We start from the raw sequence: 21,361 nt of genomic DNA, 5'->3' as shown, positions 1-21,361 counted from the left end.
GAGCCGAAATCAAGAGTTGGACACTTAACCGACTGAGCCACCCAGGCGCCCCGAAAATGATTTTGATGGGAAAAATGAGATAACGATGTTTTCTTTCAGATCAAAGTTTGTATGTGCTTAGTTTATTTGCCTTGAGGTTTTTCTTTTTCCACAGCATAAAAGCTGTGCCACACCATGTCTCTACGTTTGTGATGTTGGCTCTGGGCATGGCTGTCAATATGGTTGATGGACCTCTGATTAATTTTTAAGCAGGTTAACCTATGGTCCCAAGACTGGCTGATGAAATTGATACTTTTCAGTTTGGTTTGACCCAAGAAGCACTAACTTTCCCTGTCCCATTGAAAAAAATGTTTATTAAACAATTACGATGGGACAGGCCTTTGAGCGCTGAGCTCAGGGGCACCTGATGAACCATAAACAAAGCCCGGATGTGGTTAATGCTCTAAGCGGAAGAGCATGGGGTTTCATATGTGTCATACAATCTTTTCAGGTCTGCAGGTAGTTTTCTACCTAAAGTATTACCCCCTTAAAACGTATATGATTACTTGCATCACACCCCAAGTTTTCACTTGGTAAAAAAAGGAAATGTTTGGAATCATGTATGAGATAGGTTTACTTTATCAGCAAGTGTCATTTAGGATGATTGTTTCTGGGGACCTCCTTTCTACTTGTTGGATGATATGCTGCCCAATTCATGAATCATCGAACAAAGCCAATTAGATCTTTAAATTAAAAAAAAAAAACAACAGAATAATTCTTTGTATAAGAAAACTTGTACCACCTTGCTGGTAACCTGTTCAAACTAATTCTGCTCTATAGGTATAGATTTAGTGGGTTTTGTTGAATGGGAAAATTCAGATGGGTGATATGAAGTCAAAAGTTTTCTTCCAGCTGCTAACTTTTATAATGAAAACGATGCCTTTCTGGCAAAATATCTAAGTACAGCAATTGTAGAGGTTGTTTCCAGATCCCAGAAGTACTTTGCATTGTGGAGACAAGAGAAGAACAGGGAGTCACTGGGAGCTGTTTGCTAGCTGTATCACCGAAGGAAAGTTATTTAAGCTCTGGGAGCCTTAATCATAAAGGATAAAATACCTACTTTTGGGTTCCCTGAGAATTAAATGATCTACTACAAGTTCTTAGCATGTAATACACAATAAACACTAGCTATTATTTTCTTAAAGATTTTTTTAATCTTTATTTCTTGTTCTTTTTGAGAGAGAGAGAAAGACAGTGAAGTCCGTGAACCTGTGACCTGAGCCGAAGTTGGACGCTCAACCGACTGAGCCATCCACGCAGCCCCCCAAAGACATATATATTTTTAAATTTAAGTTAGACCTGCCAAATTATCTTCTTTCATTAGTTCAGTGTCATACTGATGATTTTTAGATTTTCTTTTTTCTTTTTTTTTTAGTCCATAGGAAATGATCCTCAACTCATGTTGATGATTATTAGATTTTTTCTTTCTTTCTTTCTTTCTTTCTTTCTTTCTTTCTTTCTTTCTTTCTTTCCTTCTTTCCTTCTTTCCTTCTTTCTTTCTTTCTTTTTTTGTCCATGCGAAATTGTCCTCAACTGAGACATATGGACCAGCAATAATACGACTCTTGGGGGCTATGAATTAAACTTTTGAGGATGCAAAGGAGCCATTCTCCCCTAAGCCTGCCCCACAGCCAACTCATTCCCATTTTCTTTTTTCCCCCTGTACCTGGGAGAATGGGAGTTTTTGTCTCAGAGGAGCATGAAAAGGCACTTTAGGACCACCTCCACTATTAATAAAATAGCCAACATCTTTTGAGCCTTTTGTACATATATTATTATCATGAAATCTCTACAACAACACTGTACAGTGGATATCATCCCCATTTTACAGAGAAGCAGCCTGAGGCTTGACAAGTTAAATAACTTGCCCCACATCCCTCAGTTAAGTGTTAGAGCTAGAATTCAAAGCCAGGTCTATCTAAACTCCAAAGCCCAGGCCTGGGAAAAGGAGAGCTGGATTTCGAAGGCTCAGAGGTGTTTGTCTCCAGCTCCTAGGCTCGCTGTGCCTCCCTAAGGACCTCATCATGTCAAAGAAGTGTGGGATTCTCTCTGCTCTCAGAACATTCTCACTCTCTGCCCTGCAGGGGAGCCCCGGTCTTAGCGATGCGCTCTGTTCGTTTCCTGTGGCTGCTGTAACAAATTATCCCAAACGTAGTGGCTTAAGACAACAGAAATGGATTCAGTCATAGTTCTGGAGGCCACATGACCCAAATCAAGGTGATGGCAGGACCACACTTCCCTTAGAGGCTCTCGGGCAGATTCTGTTCCTTGCCTCTTCCAGCTTCTGGTGGCCGTTGGCATTTGTTGGCCTGTAGTGCAGTACTCCAATCTCTGCCTCTGTCTTCACCTGGCCTTCTCCTCTGGCCATCAGCTCTTTACTGTGTGTCTCATAAGGAAACTCGGCAGTGGACTTAGAGTCCACTCAGATAATACAGGATGTTCTCTTCATCTCAGGATCCTTAACTGAATAACATCTGCAAAGACCCTTTTTCAAAATCAGGTAACAGTCACAGGCTCTAAAAATTAGGACATGAACATACCTTTCAGGGCCCACCAGTTCAACCCATGACACATGCTACTGGATGCTTTCCCGGAAAGCAGGCAATTTCCTGTCCCTCATTTCCCACTCTGGGCAGACACGATGTCCGGCAAAGGTGCTTCTCTGGCAGAATGACTAATTACAACCAGATTGCACAACTCAGTGTTTCAAAAATATTGTCATGCTTTTACTGTTAATAACACATTTTAAGTCCAGCTAAAAGCCTACGGGGCTTCCCCGGAAGTGGTCATAGCCTCTCTCATGAGGTTTTGTTCTCTTTCAGATTGCTGACCTGCAGCTCCATAAACTGGATGAACTGGACTGTCTGATTCAGGGCCTGCTTTACGTCGACTCCATTGGCTTCAATGGCAAGCCAGAATGTTACTATTTTGAAAATCCCACAAATCCTGAATTGTGTCAAAAAAAGCCGTACTGCCTTGATAACCCATACCCTATGTTGCTGGTGAACATGGGCTCGGGTGTCAGCATCCTAGCAGTGTACTCCAAGGACAACTATAAAAGAGTTACAGGGACCAGGTAAACATGGTTTCTACTAGAAGAACCTTTCTGTACTTAAATCCAGGCGTCTCTCTTGAAGATCAGTTTGTAAAAAGATTCTTTGTACTGAGTACATTTTTAAAAGAAGGATCTTATGCTCCTCAGCCAACCAGAAAGGATTTATTGCATGATATGTTAAAATAGTAGAAGGATGCTTTATATAAAGGTGAATAAAACACAGTCCTTACCCTGCTGGAAACTGGTCAGGTTGAGGGAAGGATTAGCACACACCAAACTGAAGGCAGTCCATGTTAAGTGCCAAATGAATGGCAGGGACAATAAGAGAGTAGAATCCAGAAGAAAGGATGCTTGGGATGGTCAGGGAGGGCTTCGAAAGAAACCTTCTCTTGGAATTTCCTTGGTGCCTGGCACAGGATGCGTGGCTTGAAATAAATCACCACTGCAACCAGTGAAGCAAACTGGGTTTACAAAAAATGGGTTTTTTTTACCCTGAGTTAAATGTTCCAGCTGAAAGCCAGAATGGTTGGCACAGGGCACAGGGACTCTGCAAGTGCAACTGACGGGAAGACAGAGCCGCAGCTGCACTTGGGCGGGGTGCCTTGCTTTCAGTGCGCGCACACGCCCAAGGGCAGTTGTGCCCAGCTTCCTGTTCGTAGTGATTCAACAGGGGCAAAAGAATCCAGTGTCAGAAATCTCTGAGAAATGCTAGCGTAAACAAAATCTAGGAAGTTTTTCTTACTTCTAAGTGAAGGATTCGGTGTGAAGTGTTTCTCCCACCAATGGGAGCACAGAACCCGTTTTTGGAGGAATAACTTAAGGAACCAGTGCCAGGTGGAATGCATGGTTTTGTACATGGTATCAAACCCGTCGTTGTTAATAGATGAAGATACCGTAGAACTTCTCTGGGCCTCAGTGCCCTTGTTTGTGCCACAAAAGGGGTTGTTTCTTAGGTCATTTCTATGGGCATTTCTAGTGCTGAAATCCTCCACTATTCCTTCCCCATTAGGAGAAGAGCACAGTTTTTCGGGCGTATTTCTGCCCTGTGATGGGTCCACATTAGTCAGTGTGATTCACCACTGGGGAAGGGAAGATTTAGTCCTCCAGGAGACTTGGGCAATGTCTGGAGACATTTTTTTTTTTTGGTTGTCATAATCGGATGTGGGGTGTGACTGGCATCTAGTGGCTAGAGGCCAGGGACACCGCTAAATATCCTACAAAGCACAGGGAAGCCCCCAACAACAAAAAAGTACTGAACCGCAAAAGTCAATAGTACTGCTGTTGAGGAACCTTGGCATGTGCGTGCGCACACACACACATACACACACACACACACACACACACACACACACTCCGACTGAATCCTGCTTGTGTTCAGAATATCAAATGTTAATTGCTACTCGGCACACATTTTCTCAGTGAGCGTACAGAACTAAGCTTCCTTGCTCACAGAAGAATCACAGCTGTCCCACGACTGTATTAGGACTGTCACGAGTGTCAAAGACAAGTGAATATTTCGGCCAAGCTGGTTTTACCTTAGAGAGTGATCTCCTAATACAAGTACAGTTTTGAAGAAACTACAGACTTCTTCCCAGAAGGAGTCCTTGATTGGTAGGAGCTAGTCCCAAGGTAACAAGCTAAATAAACACTTTTCCTCAGTTAGAGATATTTATAATTTCGTTGATTAACACTTAGCAAATTCATGCATCACAATCACAATTAATTGTATTTTCTCAAACTTGGAAGTTCCAGGAATCTAGATCATCTTCTTGAACAGCTGCTAATGAGCTAATTGTGGTGTTTGGCTTCTATTACGTGTGTAATCATGCTCATGAATTCCCATTCTTGGTAAATGCCCATGAATGACCGGTGTGTTGCAACCATCAACAGACCCTGTCTGGATATCCAAGTTACTATGCAAATGCTTTTCAACCAGTAGTTTTGGAAACATGCTATAGCCGACTGAAGGTTCATAGAGAGCCCTTTCGAGGGCTGCCACAAGTAGGGGAAGGAAAGGAAACATCAGTTCTGTGGGCTGCAGCTCCTCCTTGGCCAACCAGAGTTGTTCTGCCAAAGGCTTCCAAGTTACAAAAACACCGATATAAACTATTATGGTCGGCAACGAACGTCAGTTTGTAAAACACACTTTGGGAATCACTGATCTAAGCAAATGGCTTCAGCTTTAAGTTTACTACTGCTATCGTGAACTGGTGGCTATAACTCCAGGTTTTTGTGATTATGTTATACTCTATTTTCTCAAACATTTTTATTTTTAGGAAGCCACATCATTACAGGAGATCAGTTTCTTTTAAGCATATGACTTTATTTTTTTTTTTAATTTTATTTTTTATTTTTTTAAATTTACATCCAAATTAGTTAGCATATAGTACTTTATTATTTTTTTAATGTTTATTTTTGAGAGAGAGACAGAGAGACAGAGAGAGGGGAGGGGCAGAGAGAGGGAAACACAGAATCCGAAGCAGGCTCCAGGCTCTGAGCGGTCAGCACAGAGCCGGACATGGGGCTCAAACTCACAAACTGCGAGATCATGACCTGAGCCGAAGTCGGACGCTAACCTGACTGAGCCACCCAGGCGCCCCTTAAGCATACGATTTTAAATGGTTCGTTTCATGTTATGTGTAATTTTATCGCATCCTAGATGAGGTAGTGACCCCTTTTTTGTTCTATTGACGCTACTCCAATTTTATTGTAGAAGCTAAAGAAAAAAGAGGACTTTACAGCTGACATTGTTGGAATGTGCAGATTATTAAAAGGGGAACGTAAAGAATTTTGGAACTTAGGTGGAAGCAATAGCGCAGCTCATCTCATTGTTCTGGAATCTATTTTAAGGGCACAAGCCCTCAGTAATTGAAGGTTTCTTCTCCTTTTCCCTAAAATCCCTCACTACAAGGTTGTTGGTTTTTGGAAAAAAAAAAAAAAAAAATGATGATGATGCTATTCGACAGCTGCTCCCTGGCAGTGTGTTTTTGTCTCCAGTTTGCTGAGGGTCTTACCGTGTCTATGGAAACAAACTGATGTACCTGATCATGAGCGAGAGAACCACTTTGATTAAATCCTGGTTAGCAGGTTGAGGATATTAATAAAGTGCTCTTCTGCGACTGTGCGTCCTTTCCTCCCATCTGCAGCGTGCCAGCAACGCACATGCATGCTCGCTTTCCCCACGCAGCCCCGATGCTTTGTCTGGAGCCACGGGTCATCTTCCAGCCACACAAAGCACTCGTCCGTGTCCACTCATACCAACACATCAGTTGACGAATTGCCTTCTTTCTAAGTCCGCCAATGTCTCCGGTTGCCTAGATTGAGAGTAGGTTGTTGACTGCCTTGATTGACAGGAATACCTGATGTTCAAAGAAAGGTTATTAGCATGGATGAAAGCAGCTAGAAGCATGAGAAATGACTTAAAAACATACAGAGACAAATCCAGATGGCACGCAAACCAAAAATTGTCCCCACTAAAATATACTAGCTTTGGAGGGCACACTGAAACCGACAACGTGTGTGCCACACCATGTTAAATGTAAATAAGTTTTCTTAGAGGAAATCCAAATGTCTACTGTGACGGACTTGCCAAGGCAGGGATGTCCATGAGATCTTTATTTCCTCCTGCTACTGCACCTTCAGTGTGGGTAGCTGCCTCTGGTGATGCCTAGCTACGTAATTTTCCACAAGGAGCTATCGTTTCAATCAAGTATGTATTTTTGTAAGAATCACTATTTAAGAAATATCACATACAGTTTCCTTTTAGATACAACTTAAAGAACTGTGTGCCTGTGTATAATCTGGCACCTTCTTGTCGACAGTTACTGACAGAAAATATAGTTTCCCCTAAAGTTTCTTGCTTCAAATTTAAATTTAAAATGACCTTCACCTCCACTTGAATTTTCTCTTAGAACTAAAAAGCCAGTACCCAAACACACATGGGCTTCCCAGGGCTAGCAGCTCGGGGAGCTCGAGGACAAAACTGACCTAAGCAATTGGCTCTTCTGCATTTGCTCGTCTACGCGGTAGAGTGAAACCCAGGCCTGGGTCAGTGCCTCTTTCCCTGCCCGGAGGTCACTGGTGATAGCTCCACTCCAAGCCTGCTTCTCTTTCTGTCACGTAACATTGACATTAAGACGCAACTAAATTCATTCTCAACTACCATAATTAGTTTCTAATTTTGTCTAAAGAGACTATTTTAGAAGACTTTTCCCCAAAACGACTGAAAGCTTCTAAAACATAGCTGAGCGTTGAAACTGTTTAATGACCTTTGTTACCATTTTTGACTACTGGGTCGTAAGTAAAATATTAATAACCTTTTCCAGAGTCTACCAGAAAAAAATCCAGTATGTGAGCCATCAGTGGTTTCCGTTTAGAAATTTCTAAGAAGGTTCAATGAGATTATGTCTGCTAGAGGTCAAGGTAAAAGATAACAGCTTCTGGGCAGGCTGTTCCTCACAGCCCTAGGTCAGTCTGGCTCTGCACTTGTGAACTTCGTGTACACAAGGTTTCTTTTTCCAAGTATTTGTATGAAGCTACATTTTTTTTTTTCATAGCAGTCATTTCTCTGGTTATTTGCTGCTTTCAGATCACTTTACATAAGAGAGATCCTGATTCGGCCCCATTTTATAGGTGAGAAGACTCAGTGAGATTCTTAGGTTAGTGGCTAGCTGAAGGTCTCACAACGGAAATCAGTGAAAGTCTTTCTCTGGTTTTATTCTTCAATTCAGGGGCAAGTTTTCCTTGGTGTTTCTTTTTAGCCTCTGCCCTTTTTTTTTTTTTTAATCCAATCTACCCTCAAGCTATTTTGCACCCTCCACAAAATTCAAGTGCCCCTTTGTTTTTCTTCTGTTTTTATTAACCCGTATTAGTGACCTTGTTGTAGTTGGGGACTCGGATGGGCATATCTTAAAGTAAAATTTAAAAATAAACCTTATTGTTCCTTCAGTCTTGGAGGTGGAACATTCCTAGGCCTATGTTGCTTGCTGACTGGTTGTGAGACCTTTGAAGAAGCTCTGGAAATGGCAGCTAAAGGCGACAGCACCAATGTTGATAAGCTGGTGAAGGACATTTACGGAGGAGACTATGAACGATTTGGCCTTCAAGGATCCGCTGTAGCATCAAGGTAGAGACGAAGTAGCTAGGAGCCATAGTGTTTAAACAAGGCAACCTCTCCACCCTGGCCATTCACTTAGTTATTTTTAAAAATGTCAACCCACCAGCCTGGTGCAAGTATCTATGGTTATTGGAGCTCAGACTTGATCTCCCACCCTTTAGAAAGCACTGAGACGTTTAGCCTTTGATGCTTGTGCTTAAAATAGGGCAGCTTTGAAAGAAGGTTCTGGAAAACTGCAACAGTTTCCCCTGTTCCATTCTTGTCTAATATATCTAGAGAGCATTAAAAAAATTTTTTTTTCCCATTAATAGCCATGCTACTTTGCCCCTATTTAAAAAAAAAAAAAAAAAAAAAGGGCAGCCAACCATTCATATCGTAATCCTGTCTGCTTGTAAACCATGGTAGCCAAATCAGGTCATTTGAACTTGAACAGTTATTCATAAGGCTTTCCACAGTACTTTGGTGAAAGCGTGGGACCTGCCTGAGGATGATTTTGAACACTCTCGCTAATATTTCCAACATAGCTTTGGCAACATGATGAGTAAGGAAAAGCGAGATTCCATCAGCAAGGAAGACCTCGCCCGAGCCACACTGGTCACCATCACCAACAACATTGGCTCCATTGCTCGGATGTGTGCGTTGAATGAGGTAAGGCCTTAACCCAGAGAAAGACTTGTGTCATTCCTACACATCATCTTTAGCGGTGCAAAACTGTTGACCCTTACAAAATTGTAGATCCTTGGGAAGCCTGCCCTTTGTCCTAATCACATCTTGTAGAACGTGAGGGGTGTGTTCTGGGAAATGGAAAGGAGCATGTGTCTTATTTTTAAGAGGCACTGGATAATAAATGGTAAGCCATCTAATCATGGAAACCAGGTAAAATTTACCACACCTAGCATAGCCTCTCTGACCATCATTATCACCACGTACCTACTGAAATGTGAGGGAAAGACTGTGCATCCTTGCAGATAACTGCAGGTAAAGTGTTCCCCTTGCAAGAGTTGATATTCTCTCTGCTTTCAGCTTCTTTACAGTGTTGCCTTGTGGCATGGAGTTCAAGCAGCATTGTACAGGGCTATCAAAGCATAGAGAGCTTGCTACAGCCAAGGCCAGCCAGAGCCCCAGGCAGAAAAAGGGGTGGAGCCGGTGACAGGCAAAGTTTTGGTAACATGATTTGAAACACTGCAGGATTCCTGCAGGAAAACAGAACTCTTTTCCTGAAAGACGAGACCTGTAAAGTAGCAAGGCTCTCACTGAGTTGTGTTAGGAAGACAAGAAAGGGGTTAGGAACACGTAACATGCAACGGGTAATAGAAGTTATATTAAAGAATCACAGTCGCATCAGTGATAGAGTTCTTAAAAATATAATTTTAATAGAAATACATACAGAAGACGGTCAAATGCTAAGTGTACAGCTTGAATTTTCACACGCCTGTATAACCACCACTCAGATCAAGAAATAGAACATTACAGGTACTGCAGAAACCAGCCCCTGCCCCCTCCTAGTCGAACAGTGGGGTTTTAAACACGGTAAGAGGCGATCTTTATGACGGGTGGTGCCAGCCCGGCCTTTGAGCTCTGGGGTTACAACTTTGAACAGAATATGCCACTGGTCTGTGGCTCAGGGTCACAACTTTTTTAAGTCCCTGTCTGAGATGGAGTTTAAATGAAAGGCCAGGAGTTTAAATGCAAGGCTGAAATGGAAAGAATGTATTCCAGCCATGTGCCTTTCAAAGTCCACTGCAGTCATGGGACTCATTTTAACAGAGGATTTATTTTTTGACCTTAACCTTTAAAGGGAGTTTTTTCCAGGTAGCCAAACAAAGCCTGACCAATATGTGTGTAGTGGGCTGTCCTCACATACTCACAAAGGTCAGTTGGATGGCAATGTCCCTGCCCCACAGGGTCATAGATGCCCTTTCCCCTGCTTTCCACGCACTTTGAGTGAGCCAGCAGGTCTTTTTACAGAAATCATAATCACTTTAGGGGGAGGTCGACTGGTTTTATTTTTCACTCTTGATCTCAATTTCCTACCATTTATTGTTGGAGTGTAGCAAAAATGGTGGGTTTTTTTTTTAAGTATGGCCGATGAGAGGAATCACCCACCCGGTGACCTTGGGCAAGGGCTTTATTAGCCGGTGACCTGCCAGCGCAGGCTCCCTGTGGGCACACCACAAAGTGGCAGCAGGGTTTCCTGTCAGAGCCATAGTGTGAGCTCTTCAGTCATTGCTTAGCGTGCTGGAGTCACAGAGTGGAGAGCCCTTGAACTCGGCTACTTCATAGAGGGGCACCACGTTTACAGATTCTAAAATATTTTTGCTATGATTATTGGAATCCTGTAAAATGCTTCTCCATCAACATCAAACTCTTTATTCATATTATTGGATAGAAAATACAAACACATGGGGCGCCTGGGTGCCTCGGACCCAGCGTCGGACTTGGGGTCAGGTCATGATCCCATAGTTCGTGAGTTCAAGCCCCCCATCAGGCTTTCTGCTGTCAGCACGGAGGCCGCTTTGGATCCTCTGTCCCCTCTCTCTCTGCCCCTCCCTTGCTCATGCACCCGTGCGCACACATGCTCTCTCTCTCTCTCAAAAATAAACATTAAAAAAAAAAAAAAGCACATGACACAGAGTTCTAAAGACACCGAAAGAGTATATGAGGAAGTGAGTAAGTATTTCCACCTGGAAATTTCCATTTCCATCTGGAAATGTTAGCCTTACTAGAGGTAGCCATTGTTCTCCACTTTTGGGGTTTTATTCTATCTTCTATGCAATAAAGGAGAAACATTTCCTTCCAAGGGCAGCAAAAAAAAACACAACACAGAGTTCTAAAGACACCGAAAGCGTATATGAGGAAGTAAGTATTTTCACCTGGAAATTTCCATTTCCATCTGGAAATGTTAGCCTCACTAGAGGTAGCCATTGTTCTCCACTTTTGGGGTTTTATTCTATCTTGTATGCAATAAAGGAGAAACATTTCCTTCCAAAGGCAGCAAACTCTACAACATTCTTTTTTTTTAACAACACTTTTATTGAGATATAATCTCACTCATACAATTCACACTTTACATATTATTGTATGTCTTGCTTTGATTGTTTATCAACTTTTTATTATGAAAATTGATAAGCCTACGTAAAGGAGTCGAATGGTATAAAGAACCTCCGTATATCTATTAACCAGACTCAACAGTTATCAAGACTTTGCCACACACACCTTATCTGTTTTCTTCTTCCTCCTCCCTCTGCTCCTCTCTCCTCCTTTTGTTCCTCCTCTCTGTTTTGCTAAAATATTTAAAAGCAAATACCAGACGTCATATCAGCCTACCTCATATACTTCAATATGCACTTCCGGGAATATTGCCTCTTGCTTTTTTACATGAGAATACATGTGAATGTTATATCTTTCCTACTGCAATGTTATTTTTATTTTTTATAAATGTTTACTTACTTATTTTGAGGGAGGGAGGGAGAGAGAGCAAGAGAGCCAGCATGCACCTGAGTGGGGGAGGGGCAGAGGGAGAGGGAGAGTCCCAAGCAGGCTCTGTGCTGTCAGCGCAGGCCCAACTCAGGCCCAACTCGGGGCTCAGTCTCACCAACCTTGAGATCATGACCTGAGTAGAAATCAAGAGTCAGATGCTTAACCAACTGAGCCACCCAGGTGCCCTGTCAACATTATTTTTTTAAACTAATTTCCTGAGATTTTCTCTAGTCTTTCTTTCTTTTTTTTTTTTTTATTCATAGTCATATCTTTGACTTGCTTGGAATTTATTTGAAACGAGGACTGTCCATCAGCTTTTATTGTCATTCTGTTCCTTCTGGCTCATTACCAGCGTAATGCAAGACTGGGGCTTTGGTCAAGTCCCAGTTGGACTTCCTTGTTTTAGGTGAAAAGGCAGAAGTCCTAAATTTCATTAAATTTTTCTTTAATCTGAGTTTCCTACTTTGAGTGTTTCTTGTCGCATCTCAGTCTGAGCAGTTTGTAGCTACCATTGTTATTTGTGGAAGCTTATTAAAACCACCTCCCACCCGTCCACCCATGGAAAATTTTCACCATAATTAATGGGCTCATCAACTTACACTGTCAAAACTGGAGACGGTTAAGAGGCCATGTTCCTAGATCCTGATTATTCCTGATAGACTGAACAGAAAATAATGTCAGCTTCCAAGTCTCTCTTCCATTTGACATAAGTGACCATAGCAACTGACTCTGTGAATGAGTGGTAGTGACCAGCTTTTGCATGGTAGACAGGCTGAGCTCAGTGTTAAGTGTGTGTACAGAATGCAAATCCACATCCATGTCACCAAAGCTATAAGCATATTTTTCTTTTCCATATTTTAACCCACATGCTGACCAAACAGGATAGTCCACCATACATCCTAAGGGTAGAGACTGGGAGTTGTTTCTTTTTGTATTCCTGGTGTTTGGTACAGAGCAAATGGGGCAAACCTGTTGGATGAATAATAATACCATTGCCGTTTTATTTATGAATTGGTTATAATAATAATTTATAGCTGGAATTTGAGGGATTGGAGGAATGCATAAGCAAATTTAGCTGAATTAGACTCCAATTACAATTTTATATGTGTGTGTTGGTAGCTGAATTTCATATCAGACCTAAGTCAATCTAACATAATACCTGCAAACAAGCCCAGTAGAGGTCTCTGCCTCGCCCAACCAGAATCTCACCCTCTCATTCTTGTGGAATGCACTATGACGTTTGTTCAACTTCATCTCGGAAATGCTGAAATAATTTCACTTAAAAAAATTCACTGTTGAAGGTCCTGGGAGCACATGGAGTATGGAACACTGGGTCTTTGCTACATGCTACTTTTATTCTATCATTTCATTGTTTTCCTTTAATTTTTTTTCCAGAATATTGACAGAGTTGTGTTTGTTGGGAATTTTCTCAGAATCAATATGATCTCCATGAAACTGCTAGCATATGCAATGGATTTTTGGTCCAAAGGACAGCTAAAAGCTCTGTTTTTGGAACACGAGGTAGGTCAAGTCTACATGGACTTAGTCATCCTGCGTGGAGTGTATTGGGTGTTGTCTAACTTTCGAGTGAGTCCCTCCGTTTTAAAATTGGTCAAATAGAAAGAGTTGCCATTTAAACTTTGCACTTAGACAAAGGATAAAGAAGAACTATATGTAAAATGGAAGCTTTCTTCTCCAACAATCAGGACTTGTAGTTGGTTAATAATAATTTTAAAAATCAGGTAAAATGGGTAATCATTAAAAAATATCTCTCTACTTTAACCATTTTAATATAAAAAGTATAAATGTTCATGCACTCACAAATTTTTCAGTGTAGGACCAAGGTTTATTTTGAGCATGGATTGGAACTGGAGCATGGATTTCTGCTGATTGGAACTCTGCTGTTATGCTTTCTGTTTTTTTTAAAGTTTATTTATTTATTTTGAGAAAGAAAGAGAGAGAGAGAATCCCAAGCAGGCTCTGCACTGGCAGCGCAGAGCCCAACTGGAGGCTCGAACCCATGAACCATGAGATCATGATCTGGGCTGAAGTCGGAGGCTTAACCGACTGAGCCACCCAGGCGCCCCTGCTGTTATCCTTTTTTTCATAATCTGCAAGTATTATATAGCTTCTTTGATGTCTGATCTGTGTCTTTAAAATGGATTAAGAAATTAAAGATACTTATGAAGCAATTTGTTTGCATAATCCTAGATTTTCTCCTCAACCTTTCATATTTGGTATCCACCTACGTAGAGAGGTTTGTGACTGCTTTTTTTCAGTCTTTTTCAAGAATTTAACTGGGGGTTCCTGGGTGGCTCAGTTGGTTAAGCATCCAACTTCAGCTCAGGTCACGATCTCACGGTTCATGGGTTCAAGCCCCACGTTGGACTCTGTGCTGACAGCTGGGAGCCTGGAGCCTGCCTTACCTTCTGTGTCTCCCTCTCTCTCTCTGCCCCTCCCCTGCTCACACTCTGTCTCTCTCTCTGTCTCTCTGTCTCTCTCTCTCAAAAATAAACATTAAAAAAATTTTTTTTTGAGAATTTAACTGGATTTTCATAGAAATGTCCATTTATTTTGTACTCTTTTTATTGGTTTAGATGATACATAATTAAATTAGATTACGACATTAACAATAAAAGTGTCCTAAACAAATCTGAGGATAAACACAGCTGACTCTTGGCAAGCAGACAACTCTGCTGGCAGGAACAGAAGTGCCAGGGCTGCTCAGAGCAGCCTGGTGGCCCAGAGAGGCTGGTGTCCCTAGGCGTTAGCAACCTGTTTGCACAGGAAGCGGAGATCAGTTAATTCAGAGTCCCTTATATGGAGTTTCTATAATTCTATACATCAGAGGTTTCTAACAGTAAGCAAGGGACCTCCCCCTCTTTTGCCCACTTCCTCCACCACCACCTTTAAAATCAGTACTTTAAGGGGCGCCTGGGTGGCGCAGTTGGTTAAGTGTCCAACTCTTGATCTTGATCTCTGCTCAGGTCGTGATCTCGCAGTTCACGAGTTTGAGACCTGCATCAGGCTCTGCACTGATGGCAGATGGCATGGAGCCTGCTTGGGATTCTGTCTCTCCTTCTCTCTGCCCCTCCCCTGTTTGTGCTCGCTCTGTCTGTAAATAAATCAACTTAAAAATAAAATAAAATCAGTATTATAGAGAGCGACAGTTTATTTATCACAGGAGGTACCTAATCCCTGGGGTATATTGTAGCAGAAAAAACTTTGAGAGAACCAATATTGCAAACTTGTAATGAATAAGTACTGTGGCATTTTTCTCATCTCCAAACTGAATTATTTATTTGAAAAGTCGCTGATGCATTTATAAGTTACTTACAGTTTTCTAAGCCCATATTTTGTTTTCTTAAAGCAGCTAAAGCAATAAGAATTTAAATAGGAAAGACTTAAGGCTTAGTGATAGAACTTAATACTAAAGAAAGCCGGTTTTTTTGTTTTTTGTTTTTTCGGCCGACCGATAGCATGGAGTGATAGAACTTTGGGGGAATAGAGTCCGAGAACTTTTACCCCCCTCCCCCTCCAACCAGAGCAGCTCCCTTTTTATCTGCTTGTCTATCGTTTCCACCTAAGGTTTTGTTTGAAAAAGAAGAAAGCACCTCAGCTTTAAAAAGGCAATTAAAATGAAAAAAGAAAACCACTGTTCTAGTTCAGCTAGAGTTGCCATATTTAGTAATTAAAAACACAGGACACAGTTATTTTATCTGGCATTTATCTGTATTTTATCTGGCAACCCTAAGTCCAGATTCTCTTCAACTAAGGCAGAAAACAAACCCTGCAAGCCATCAGGAATTAAAAGCCATCTACAAGGCACATGGGTGTTAGTTGGTGGTAAAATAGGGAGTGAGATCCAACATTTTGGGGAAAGTCATTTCTGTAGGTGAAAATGTAGTCACCTGTATTGGTTTGTACAATCCTAGGCCTCTGTGGACTACGGCTTTGCTTTGTTATGCACATATCGTAACTTAGTCTTTATGGCCAATGAAAGTGGGGCGTTTTTATAGTCCCTTGTAAATATCTCTCAGAAAATTCTCTGCGTTCTTAAATTCACTCTGGCTTCGGCAGGCCTTCCTGGAGGACACTGTGGAGAGAGAACTTTTGGGAGGTGCTGGTGAGGTGATTTTCCTGCCCCGCCTCAGGGGTCCTCATTCACTCCTTCTCATTCATTCCACTAGTAGGATTGAGAGTAGTCAGCTGAGCAGTTAAGAGCACAGCATCTTAACTGACTAGGAGAACTTAGACAATAACTGTACGTCTCCATCTTTGTGTGAGTCTTCGTAAAGTGGGATGATAATAATATTTATCTCATAAAGTTATTGTGAAGATTGAATGAGTAAATTCGTGTAAAGTGCTTAGAACAATTTTTAGCGTAGGAGTGCCTGGGTGGCTTAGTCAGTCGAACATCCAATTTTAGCTCAGGTCATGATCTCACTATTGGTTGGTTCGAGCCCCATGTTGCAATTTGCGCTGACAGTGTGGAGCCTGCTTGGGTGGGATTCTTTGTTTCCCTCTCTCTCTGTCCCTCCCCCACTCATACTCTCTCTCTCTGTCTCTCTCAAAAATAAATAAACATTTTTGAAAACTTTTCCTAGAAGAACAATTTTGGGGACGCCTGGGTGGTTCAGTTAAGTGTCTGACTTCGACTCAGGTCATGATCTCACCGTTTGTGAGTTCGAGCCCCGCATCGGCCCTGTGCTGACAGGACAGCTCAGAGCCTGGAGCCTGCTTGGATTCTGTGTCTCCCTCTCTCTCTGCCCCTCCCCCACTCGCACTCTGTCTCTCTCTCTCAAAAATAAATAAACATTAAAAAAAAGAAAGAAAAACAGGTATATCTTCTAAATATTATTATTATTGTTCTACTGCGCATGGCAGGGTTCAGGTTTGAAGTTTTTCTCATCTACAACATTAGGGGGCAGCATTCCCAGAATTATGAAAAACAGGAGGTATCTGGCTGTTTAGAGATAACCGTGCACAAGTTTCCCCATTGCTTTTGTAGGGTTATTTCGGAGCTGTTGGGGCACTGCTGGAACTGTTCAAGATGACTGATGACCAGTAGTGATGACAGTGGATAGAAGAGCCTTCTGTGAGAACAGAGACCTGAGACCTGTCGCTGGAGGAGGTAGATGTCGCTATGGGACGGAAGCCAAGCCATTATGGCAGATGAACCTGCTGGATTTGTAAATAATTTAAAATCCTTCTAGCTGATCTTTTACTCTTGGGTTTTGAGCTTATGATTCAAAATGGGGAATACAAGAGTTTTTTCTGTATACTGTATTTTTAAAACACACACACACACACACACACACACACACACACACACATTTGTGCAGAGAGGCCAAACCTATGAATTTTATGCATTAACCTTGAAAAGTTGTATGAGGTTTAAGAAGGACCCGAAGTGTAAGTGCTGTTTATTTTTCTTCTGGGGTTTACTGATCAGTGTGGTAATTTTAACTTCATTTAGTAATTACTCTAGGAGATCTTACCTTTACTTATATTCATCATGACGTTTCATGATTTGCTGTTGGTTTCAAATGAAACTACAAATCTGGCATGCTTTACTGTGAACACTATTTTGTTTGTTTGTTTCTTTACCTTTTTTTTGTCTTGTTTTTTTTCTGTTTGAATGTCTTATGGAGAAAGAGAGTCCTTCCCCCTGTTTCTGTCGTCAGATGACTCCCTCTCCTCTCCAATACCTTTCTTTAATGTAATTGTTTGTACCAATGAAGGGGCTGATCAGCTCACTAAGAGTGAAGCACGAGATCGAAAGCGTTCATGAATTTTATGAGTCAGGCAAAAGTTGAAAATGATATACAATGAATATACAGTGTTTTGTTGGATTTACTTTACGTTAGGTTATATTAAATTGTGTTCTCTGATGAACTGTCCTCATTCATACCCACCATATGAGTGGCAGCAAATCCTTATGCAGGACATTGGAACTTCCCGGGTGAAGTCTCCCAGTAGATTAACCGTTCACATTGGGAGATGGGGGAGAAGTCATGGGTTGACGTGTCAGGTAATAACACCTGTTTGTTTTGTACACGTATGTACATAGGAGCTTTGTAACAAGCCATCTTAAATAATAATTTTCTGATTTGAAGTATTTCAAACTGAAAACTGCATTTCAATCTCAGTTTCTAATATTAAAAAAATCATGGTACTGATCTATCTATACATATTTTTTTTTCTTTTTTGAAAGATGTCATTGGCACCAATGGGTAACTTTCAAATGAGAGTCTTGTACAAATATTGAAACGCATGAGGTCTAATGACTTAGAACTGATTAATCTTTTGAACTGAGCATATTGTTGAAAGGGATCTTTGCAGGCACTATGATTACTCCGTGGTGAATCTTTCCTTCTCTGCCTCCTGAGCACCATCTTTAATTGCCATATCTTCACGTCTTGGAGAACTCGATGTTAACTGAAGTATTCACTTGTCTGGTTGAAATAAAGCCTGTTTCTGTTGTGATGTGTTTAGTGTATATGTTATTTTCCTTTCTTAATCTTCATGTTCATATTATCTGCTTTTGTGCCATAAAATGAGTGTGTGTTGTATTTTAGCTACTCTTCATCTCATAATTTGAGGCTTTCACATAAGGGTGTCTTCAGTTGAAGCTTATAGCTCTAAGCAGGGATTTTTTTAAAATAGCTTTATTGTTCTTATACAACTGATTCATTGCCAGAATATCATTACTATCTTTGGCAGTTCCCCCTCCCCCCAAATTTCAACATTTGGTCATCACAAATACATCTTATCAACTTCCACCTGGCTTTAAAAAATTCAAGCAACCAAGATGTTCTTGAAAAAGATAAATGTAAAAATGTACATATTAGCTACATTAGTGCCTTTTTTTTGATTATTCTCCTCAATCAATCCTACACTCCTCTGTCAGGGAATAGCAGACCTTGGATTATGGTTCTGCAGAAGAAATCAGGGCAAGTTAGTATAATTATATAATTTTTTAATTATCTGGAATCACTTGATCTTTCACTGCAAATGTGTAAAGCATTAGTTTAGCTGAGGAAATCAATTATTCCATTATACAAATATCGATAAATGTAGGCTACATATAGCCAGCCAGCCTTTTTTTATAATGAGAAACTTGTAGCTCAAGGATTTTTATATTCACTTGAATCATAGACACTTTCCTTTGGCTCAACATTGAAAAGAAACTTGACAAGACTAAGGAATTTTTATCTTGAACTGTATGAATTCAGGACGGCCAGGTGTTCCGGAGCACGGCTTTTGATTGTGAGATAGCTTCAGTGTGGATCTAGCTTGGCCATTGGTTAGCTGTGTGGGTAAGCCACTAAACCCTCTCTCTAAACCCTGGTTTCCTTGTTCATAAAATGGGGCATACAGTTTTTACCTCCATATCTAAAGAGCTTAGCACAAAGGCTGGCACATAGGACATGTTAGCTGTACTGGGAAGAGAAAAACAGATGTCTTAAACGAACATGTGATATCAGTGGTATCTAATCTTCTAGAATGTGGGGAGCCCATTGTAGCACAAAGATACAGATCTTCCTATGCTAGTACATGTCCATAGCCCTGTGTCCGCAATTCCAAAATTCCAAACTCTTAAAATGTATCTTGATAACTCACTTGACAGACAAAGCTGACTTCAGGATTATTCATCACACTCTGTAGGACTCCTCATGTTTTGTTGCAAAGCTACTGATATGTTTGATTACAGGGTACCACCCCAGACCCTACTAGGGATGTTAAGTAGCGAACAATTCTGAATTTTGAAAAACATCTGGTGCCAGGAGTTTTAGATAAAGGAATTGTGGAAATGTAGTTGTATTCTTCAGCTTAGGTAGCATACACAGATTCAGAGTCCCTTTGTTGGGAACTGTTATTACAGGTAATTTATGCTTGACCTCATCCAGTCATACAGAGAATAAGAAGCTACTTTGCGCCAGGAAGGAGCTGAGGAAACCAACAGGAATTGGCTATAACCCCTGCTGTTCTGCAAGGGAGATAAGTCTCAGACCAATTTGTGTCAAAAAGTGTCACGGGTGTCATTCCATTCCATTTGTCATTCACAAATATTTACAACAGAGAACAAAACAAAAACCTACCCTCCCAGAGCTTACATTCCAGAAGGAAGACAGACAGACAGATAATCACTAAATAAATAATGGTAGATCAGTACTACAAAGAGAAAATGAGGTGAGGTAAAGGGCGAGAGAGAGGGTAGTTCCATTTAGAAAGCGGAAGGGGAAAAAGATCGTTGGTAGCGTGGTCAAAGACAACCTCTCCTCCAAGGTGATGTTTGAGTGGGGTCAGATGAAGTCGGGAACACACCGTGTGAATCCCTGGGAGGACATTTTTTACTCCTGGCAAATGAGAATGGAGGTTTTGAGGAGCTGCAAGGATTCCAGTGTGTGTAAACAATGGGAAGAGCGACAGGAAATGCAATTTGAGGAGTAGGTGTGGGCCAGGCCCAATGTGAGGTCTGTACGTGAGGGGAGAGGGCTGCATCTGAAGGAGGAACTGGTCACTTCTCCTAGAGGAGGGGGCTCAAGAAGTTCTCATAGAGTCCCAACCAGTGAGTACAGACCACTTGAGTGGGCCAGGGCGGGGAGGGGGGAGAGCAGGGCTTCCCAAGCGGAGAGAGCAGCGTGAGAGAAGCATTGAGAGAAGAAACAGTTGGGTTTTTCAGGGAACTAGAAGCTGTTTGCTTCAGCTAGAGCCTGGTTAGTGCCAGAGAAACCAGATACCAGGAGAGAGGAAATCAGCCAGATTATGGAAAGGGTTGTATTGCATGCTAAAGATTCTAGTGTTTTCTGTAGTCAGGGCCGGGCCATCAAAGGGTTTCAAGTCAAGTGAAACTACAATTAATCTGACTTCAAAGTGGTAACAGAGCAAAATATCCTACTGAGGTAAAGGAGTAAACCAGTTATGCTTTCGAATATAGAGCACCATTTTATTCTCATGTTTACTTCAGTTCCTCTGTTGTGTCGGACCTCATGCAATAGCTGCTTAGTGGACCACGTTTCTCTGTAACTAAGAGGGTTATATAAGCTCTTGAGAAATTTCCCACAGGGCAAAGGCTGCTAATAGCTACAACCCTGCTATGATTCCCTTTAGTGATTAAGAAGATTTCAACACCAGTGATCACCATTAACTCCATAACTTGTGAGAACCGTTTGGAGAGAAGGCTCTTTTGCTCCCAATGATCAGAAGACGACCCCAAATTTGTGAGGAAAATTGAACTAATGCCCATATTCTACTGGGTCTACCAGGTGCTCGTTATTCACTCCATCTATTTAGTTTTGACAAATTTCATTAATTTGAATTAGTTTTGACATAATTAATTTAATAATGCCTATGATCTGGGAGGCATTGGGTAAGTTCCGGGATGCATTCAGTGGGAGTAAGACAGCAAGGCCCCTCCTTTCATCGGGCTTACATTCTCACGAGGGAGGTGGACTTTCAGCACATGAACCGACAAATCAACAGGAAAATAGCATTTAGTGATCAGGCTGTGAAGACAAGAAACAGGGTGATATGGCGGAGAGGGAGGCAAGGGACTTCCTTAGTAAGATGGGCATAGGATACAAATATGAAATGACGGCCTCAGCTCTTGAGGAACGACCATTAGGTTTATCTTGCTGTCATTCACTACCACCTCCACAACAAAA

At 41.4% G+C, this 21,361-nt stretch overlaps 1 protein-coding gene across 5 annotated transcripts in view; it reads left to right on the top strand.

The window, feature by feature from the left end:
* PANK1 (pantothenate kinase 1) overlaps positions 1-19,862 on the top strand; it is a 103,037-nt gene extending 83,175 nt beyond the window's left edge. For all 5 annotated transcript variants that reach the window (XM_042908824.1, XM_042908823.1, XM_042908820.1 and 2 more), the window contains 5 exons: positions 2,862-3,115; positions 8,043-8,219; positions 8,735-8,858; positions 13,086-13,211; positions 16,702-19,862. In XM_042908824.1, coding sequence (XP_042764758.1) covers positions 2,862-3,115; positions 8,043-8,219; positions 8,735-8,858; positions 13,086-13,211; positions 16,702-16,761 — 741 coding nt within the window. In that variant the 3' untranslated portion in view covers positions 16,762-19,862. The remainder of the gene's footprint in view (positions 1-2,861; positions 3,116-8,042; positions 8,220-8,734; positions 8,859-13,085; positions 13,212-16,701) is intronic.
* Positions 19,863-21,361: the final 1,499 nt, after the last annotated feature.

The sequence above is a fragment of the Panthera leo genome, chromosome D2 (genome assembly GCF_018350215.1).
Source record: "Panthera leo isolate Ple1 chromosome D2, P.leo_Ple1_pat1.1, whole genome shotgun sequence".
NCBI lineage: Eukaryota > Metazoa > Chordata > Mammalia > Carnivora > Felidae > Panthera > Panthera leo.
The sequence above is the reverse complement of the archived record's forward strand: the minus strand, read 5'-3'. Positions and strand labels throughout refer to the sequence as shown.